General features: G+C 38.4%; 1 protein-coding gene across 1 annotated transcript in view; it reads right to left on the reverse strand.

Moving 5' to 3' along the window:
* The window catches only part of LOC140551942 (probable ATP-dependent RNA helicase ddx6), an 8,211-nt gene extending 1,248 nt beyond the window's left edge, over positions 1 to 6,963 (reverse strand). The window contains exons 1-14 of the mRNA XM_072675773.1: positions 6,837 to 6,963; positions 4,382 to 5,429; positions 4,231 to 4,294; positions 4,021 to 4,125; positions 3,769 to 3,898; positions 3,443 to 3,589; positions 2,834 to 2,928; positions 2,224 to 2,346; positions 1,966 to 2,094; positions 1,756 to 1,872; positions 1,574 to 1,637; positions 1,353 to 1,454; positions 857 to 1,094; positions 1 to 659 (exon numbers count right to left, since the gene is read on the reverse strand). The exon at positions 1 to 659 is cut by the window's left edge and continues 1,248 nt beyond it. Of these exons, the coding sequence (XP_072531874.1) occupies positions 877 to 1,094; positions 1,353 to 1,454; positions 1,574 to 1,637; positions 1,756 to 1,872; positions 1,966 to 2,094; positions 2,224 to 2,346; positions 2,834 to 2,928; positions 3,443 to 3,589; positions 3,769 to 3,898; positions 4,021 to 4,125; positions 4,231 to 4,294; positions 4,382 to 4,569 (1,482 nt within the window). The 5' untranslated portion in view covers positions 4,570 to 5,429; positions 6,837 to 6,963 and the 3' untranslated portion in view covers positions 1 to 659; positions 857 to 876. The remainder of the gene's footprint in view (positions 660 to 856; positions 1,095 to 1,352; positions 1,455 to 1,573; positions 1,638 to 1,755; positions 1,873 to 1,965; positions 2,095 to 2,223; positions 2,347 to 2,833; positions 2,929 to 3,442; positions 3,590 to 3,768; positions 3,899 to 4,020; positions 4,126 to 4,230; positions 4,295 to 4,381; positions 5,430 to 6,836) is intronic.
* Between the last annotated feature and the right edge of the window lie 403 nt (positions 6,964 to 7,366).

Genomic DNA, 7,366 nt, shown 5'->3' on the forward strand with positions numbered 1-7,366 from the left:
AATCTACTAAGCTACCTTTTTGTGGATGTGGAGTCTAAGCATTGGACATCATTTTAAAAGGTAGTCCATTCATCATAGTTCATTAGAGAAGAGAAATCTAGAACCCTTTGTGAGCCTGCAAGACATGTTAAGGCACTTCAGTGAGTAAAAAACTTTTGTCTATCTGGCGGCCTGTGGCAGTTTATTTGCCTGTATTTAGTGAGCAGAGCTGCGTCCATTGTAACTTTAAGGACTCTAGTCTGGAGTTTTTTTCACTTCTATCCAGTCGATATGTAAACAGACATCAGAACTTTACATTTAGGCTGTAGATCTGGTTTCTTTTTCATACATCAGAGGGATTTGCAAGTCTTATACCATCAATTTGTCTAAAAAGTAGGCCTTTTTATTGCAAGTCTCAAATGGACTCTGGAATGTATAGGTTCTTTTAAGTCAATCTTAAAGTTCTGGTGCAAAGCATAATAAGTCTGGCTGAAATGGCGATCCGAATCTTGACAAATTTCTGAACAAAACAAAAGTTTAAGTAAACAAACCCCCCCACAAATACAAATAAGAATTCAGGGCACAAAATGAATCTTTGAAAGGGGGGGGGGTCAATGCCAAACGCTGGTTTGTGCAAAAGCTGATGTTTGTGCAATGCCAGGTATGTCTCCTATTGAGTCCTGAAGAAAGCAGAACAATCTGTTAATAACTTTACAAAACAAAATATGCACCTTTAATCAGACTCCAAGTTAAGCACTCAAAATAATAATAACAAAAAAAAGGTTCCACTGCTCATTATAGACCCTCTACACAATAATCACCTAGTTAACCACATATCCACAAGTATATCCTCTCAGAACATCTGCGTGGTACTGACCTGCCTTGTTGTGGCAGAACTTAGGAGGCTTGAGGCTTTCCTGCCAGGAGTTCTCGCTCTTCTACCTCCGCTTCAGAATTAGGGACTCCCGAGTGGTACTCCGCAACGTACAGGCTTTTATCAATGCTGCCAGGGATGGGCTTGATATCAGTCACCAGCTGGTCCTCAATGGCCTTTAGATTAAAGCGATCCTCTGCTGTGATCAGATTAATGGCCAGACCCAGGTGGCCAAACCTTCCTATAGGGGAGGAGGAATAGAAGTGATAAATTTCCTGTTTTTCTTTAATTAGAAATTTCATTTCTAAAGAGTGTGTGGGTGTTCCCCTCTTTTAGCTGTTGTAAAATTAGCCACCACATAGTTTGAGAGATTCTAAGTCAGTTTTGAAGGTCAACAGACTTGCACTTAAAGTTTTGGATCATGTTTGATGGATGAAAACTAGACTAAGAGCAATTATGCTATTAAAAACCACTTAGGTTTTAGGATTCACTGGATCACCTGAGCGCCCAATACGATGAAGATATGTCTCTGCATTTTTGGGGAAGTCAAAGTTGATGACCACATTCACTGCCTGGATGTCGATACCTCTGGTGAACAAATCTGTATAAAACACAGTATAAACAAATAAATAAATATTCTAATTCATCTAAATATTAATTAATTATTTTGTAAACATTAAAAAAAACTATAGAAAAATTAAAATTAAAATCAAGCCATACCTGTGCAAACTAGATTTCTGCACAGTCCATTTCTAAAGTCATGGAAAACACGGTTGCGGTACTCCTGCCAAGAAGGAAAAGGCACAGACAAACAAGCCAGTTAAACATCTGTGCTTATGCTGCACTACTGAATACACTGGACAAAACAACACATCAAAAAGTAAACAATCTTATTAACACACCTGCATCATCTTGGCATGTATGTAAAAACAGGAATAGCCCAGCTGGGTAATTTTCTTGGCCAGAAGTTCCACTCTTTGAGTAGAGTTGCAGAAGATAATCGACTGATTAATCTGGAGCTTTACAGAAGAAAATAAAAGGCATGTTTACTTAGGTTTTAAATATAAAAACAAAATCATGTTGAATCAATGTGTGCATGTTTGTGCATTTACCCTAGAGAAAAGTGTGTTGAGACAGTGCACTTTCTGCCTTTCAGTGACATAGGCATAGTACTGAGTGATGCCCTTCAGGGTTAGTTCCTCCATTAGATTAATCTCATAGGGCTTCTGCAGGTGCTTTGACTGATGAAAAGAAAAAGGGAAGAAAAAAAGAAAGGGAAAATCAAAAAGACACAAATTAGAGCATTTAGGGTTTCTAAAAAAATAGGGCAGTATACAAATTGACTGCTTACAAAAAAAACTCCCCCTTACCATGAATTTCTGTACACTAATGGGAAAAGTGGCAGAGTAGAGAAGAATTTGCCTGTTCTTAGCCAGGAAGCTAATAATGTCCTCAATAAGCACCACAAAGTCCTGGGAAAGCAGCTTATCAGCCTGTAGCAGAGGACGAAAGTTTGAGAGAGAGAGAGAGAGAGAGAGAGAGAGAGAGAGAGAGAGAGAGAGAGAGAGAGAGAGAGAGAGAGAGAGAGAGAGAGAGAGAGAGAGAGAGAGAGAGAGAGAGAGAGAGAGAGAGAGAGAGAGAGAGAGAGAGAGAGAATGAATTTTGAGAATGTATATTTAGCTGAACTAGAAAACTAGTGACCGAATACATTTCACACTTAAACATTTTACACTTTACTTCACTGGCTGAACTGCTGGAAAAGATTATTTAAATCCCATATTTCAAGCACTTTTAACATTGTACTTTTAGCACTGCATTTATGACACTAGAAAATATTACTGCCATCACATAAGAATTAAACATGCATCCTTTTAATAACAAGATAGCTTTCTAATAGTTTCTAACAGTTTGGAGGCAATTTTAATCAAACAAAACATACACATCTGAACATGTATGTCAGTAAGAGTCACCATCACTCACCTCATCCATAACCATCATTTGAACTTTATCCACTTTGGCTACTCCCTTCTTGATCAAGTCCAGAATCCTGCCCGGAGTAGCTATGATAACATGCACTGCAAGACAAAAACAAGAAAATTTAAGGCACCGATAAGTCACTTGTGTAGTATGTGAGAAAATACTACTACTAAAAAAAAAAAAATGTTCTACTAGAAACTCGGGACTTTATATTGGCTAATGTAACAGTGAATGTGCACAAACTGAGCCTATCAATGTCATCCTATAAATGTCAAATTGTCTAAGAAATGTAATCACAACTGTAATCAAATGGGTTCCCAAATATTTTATTTAATAATTTTAAATAATCTTTACTATGTGTGATATCCCACCCCCATGTGCAATTAAGAGTCTTTTGCTGTAAATAATATTGTTTATTGCTTTTTTAATTCTTATCTATATTGTGTGTATATAGTGTAAATTATTTATTTATCTAAATTTTTGTAACTGAGTGTCCTGCTATCCCTTTCTGCTGTTACACTGTGAATTTCCCCCACTGCGGGACTAATAAAGGACTATCTTATCTTATCTTATTTATCTTAAATTATTTATTATTAAGTTCATTTTTATTACCAGTCTCGTCCAGGCGCATGATGTCATCTCGTAGATTGGTTCCGCCGGTGGTTGCCATAACTTTGACTCCACCGAGATGCTTACTGATCTGAATGCTGATCTGACTGACCTGAAGAGCAAGCTCACGAGTGGGTACCATTACAAGGGCTATAAACAAAGAAAGACAAGAGAGAAATACAAAATGACCAAAGCAGACCAACAGAGGATAAGGAAATCTTTTGTCATCACTGATGAAGCCAACTCGAAAATGTCCATGTAAAAACAAGTTGTCTGAACAATAAATAATGACAAACATAACCGCAAGGGACACAAGCAGGTTACTTTACCCTGGACATGATCCTTCTTTAAGTCTATCCTCTCCAGCATAGGAATCAAATATGCCCCGCTTTTCCCAGTCCCGTTTTTGGCACGAGCCAGGATGTCACGACCAGAAAGAGCAATGGGTATGCTCTCCTCCTGAAAAAAAATAATAAAATCAATCCTTTGCTTCCCATGACAAACTCCTCTATCCTTAGATCTGCTGATGTGTATGTAATTGGATTGCTTTCACAGACACTCAGTAATTAAGAAGAAGTCACCTGTATGGGGGAAGGTTTCTCCCAGCCCATTTCAAAGATCCCCATCAAAAGCTCCCTCTTTAAGCAGTAGTCCTCGAACTCGTTCCCCTTGGTGGCAGTCACATCCTGTCAATGCCACAAAACAAACACATGAACAAAAAAGTTACAGGTTACAAGACCTTAACAAAAACATCAAGCATAATTATGTAAAAACACTTATGTATAACTTACTGAAGTTCTGACTCTATTGTCTTTAGGTGGGAGCTGTAGGCTCTTTTTCCAGTCATCACCAAATCTGAGAAAGAAGATTATTATATATTTTTAAATATTTAATATTGTTATTATAATTGTGTTTCCGTCCAACTGATCATGTTGGGCTCACCTGATTCCAGGCCCTTCTTGAGAGCTGGCAGCAGTTTTTTGGGCTCCAAGGAGAACCTTTCCAGGTTGACCACTCACAGCCATGGGTCCTGACTGAGAGGCTGGCTTAGGCTGTCCTCTGAGCTGCCCATTCTGCTTGTTAATGCCCATTACAACAGGGCCTACGTTCTCCATTCTTGCACTAGCCATTTAGTCACTGCTTGTCGTTCTCTTGCTTATTTCGTTGCGCTCCTTTTTGTTGTTTTTTTGTTTTTCTTTTTTCCAACGCACCACTAGGGCTTACAAAAGTTCTAACAATGTATTTACAATGTCCTCAGGGTTGCAATCCAAAAAATGTCAATAGTCTTTCTGTATTTACAAAAGCATTTATCTACACGTGCAGTGTGACCTCTTCAAATAAGAGCAACTGACGTCACAAGAACAAGTTTAACGAGAGCTCTTCCAAACGAAGAGAAATAAACATTTATATGCATAAATATAGTGCACCTGCACAGAGTATAGAAAATTATACACAAGCAGGTTGGAGAAAGCACGATTCCTGTAATAGAACAGCTAAGGCAAGATGAACTACGGATAGAGTATTGCCAAAAAGTTCTGCATCAAAGTTCAACAACAACTCTCTTTGCGTTTAATTCCTTCTGTATGTTGGACCATTTGCTCTTATTCCAGCTTGTTACTATATTTTGTTTTCCCCAAAAATGTGCTAGATTAAATTGTCCGGGTCAAAGCACTATCCAGTACATCTGGCAGAAAGCAGTCTCTTTTGAGGTTCTATATCCGTAAGGTCCAAGGACAACGCAATACTCCAGGGAGACAGAAGTCCAAAGCACAGTATAGCTTTACGTTTCCCTTAGTGCACTTGTATAGCCTAGTCCAGCGCCGGGGACTTAGACCGCTGACTGGGTGGCAGTGTTAGCGCTTGTGTGTGTGTGTGTGTGTGTGTCTGTGACAGTGTCAATGAATGAATTAATGAATGTGTGGGCATGCAGAGCTTGTCGTGTATCCTTCGATTCCTTGCAGTTTCCCAACTAGACCTGCACTTGTGCCACCTAGAAATACATGAATAAAAGGAGAAATTACATTCGCATTTAGTTCAACTGAAATAAATGAACATATACAACACATATCTTTCACTTTGTCACTCAGTGACAGATAGAAAATATTTTGTGTTGCCAAAAATAATAATAATAATAATAATAATAAAACACTAATCCCCCAAATGAAGATCTATATTTTAAACAACGTTAAAAAGACTAGACAAATCATGTCTAATCAAAGCAAAGTCACAAAAAGGGACACGTTGTCTATTTACATAAAGTACATCTTGCTTATAACCATGTTGAAAAAGACGCATAAATTTCACGGGTTGCCAGACAGAGCTAAACTAAGTAATTCATCACAACAATAGCAATATTGCAGGTCTATAGATTTGGAGATAAACGACTAATTTAATGAATTCTCCAAAATAACTAAAGGAAAATCTAAGCTTTTTAATAACTTGAACTAAGAATAAGTGATTAATTATTTAAATATTAAATCAGTTTCTAACGTTACCAGTAACTTAGCTAGCACTAGCTTGCTAGCATAGCTATCTAGCTTGCTAGCTGTTTGCCTCACGTTTAAGCTCATATGTGCTAAATGACAAACTGGCCCAACTGACCCAAAAGAAAACTTTAAAATGTACTCAGCTAACACTTTCTCACTGCGAGTAAGATTACTGTGCTATCACTGTACAACTGAAACGGCCTTATTTATTTGACCTCATTAAAAACCTTAGCACCGCTTTAACCGTAGTTTGCGTTATTAGCTAGCGCTAGCTAGATAGCTAGCTAGCTACATTTCTGCCAGGGCTCGCTGCTGTTTAACTGCAGCATCTTCGCGCAAGACCACAAACCTTGACAATTTACTTCTTAAAAATGTTAAAAGATGATATTAAAATGTCCACACACTCAGTTGGTATGGTCTTCCTGAGCTGCTTACTTCGTGTGTTTTTAATTCCCAGTCCAAAGCGACATCAACTGACTGTGTCAGGGGTAGCGCTAATCTGCCTGCTAGCTAACGTTAGCCAAGCTAGCTAATTCAAGCCAACCGCTTGCTAGCTAGCTAACGAAATGAAACGCTCAGGTAAAGTACACTCGTAACAGGAATTAGCTAACACTAAACGAATCACATATTCATCACCAGCTTAATTGCATACGCTGACTGATACCTAGTTTCCGGCAAACTAATGAAAACCTCGAGAAATATAGTGAGCTAGCTAGCTAACTTCACTAGCACTAGCTTCCGTCGACATTCAGTCACAGCAGCGTCGCGACCTCCTCCTGAAGCTGTGGACATGTTGGTTAGAGAGGAGCATTAGACAGCCAGCCAGTCAGTCAGTCACCCAGTCAGTCAGTCAGCGCAGTTAACTAACGATATTTCGGCTCATTTTCGACGGCTGCGTTGAGAACACGTACCCTTTACTTCTCTCGACGATGAGCTCTTGGGTGTATCTCGAGTTAGTTAACTCACTTTGTTTACAATTGTTGTTTCCAGAATTGGTAAATTCTCCTCAACCAACTAGTCTCTTTTGTTGTGTTTCCCTTTTCAACATGGTCGACCTCTCTTCGTCTCCGCTCACAGCAGACAGACAGAAGCTGCGCTGCCATCTGCAGCTCGGAGGAACTGCAGCTGAAAGCTAACGCCGCTGAAGTCCATGATTTGACTTCATGTATTTATTCTCATCTATCTATCTATCTGTCTGTCTGTCTGTCTGTCTGTCTGTCTATCTATCTGTCTATCTATCTATCTTTCTATCTATCTATCTATCTATCTGTCTGTCTGTCTGTCTGTCTATCTGTCTGTCTGTCTGTCTATCTATCTATATAAATAACTATATATATATATATATGTATATATACATTATTATATCATATACATTAAGTCATGTATTATATTATACATATGTATAGTATATTTTAGATTTATATTTCACACATTATCTCTC

The sequence above is a fragment of the Salminus brasiliensis genome, chromosome 3 (genome assembly GCF_030463535.1).
Source record: "Salminus brasiliensis chromosome 3, fSalBra1.hap2, whole genome shotgun sequence".
Lineage (NCBI taxonomy): Eukaryota > Metazoa > Chordata > Actinopteri > Characiformes > Bryconidae > Salminus > Salminus brasiliensis.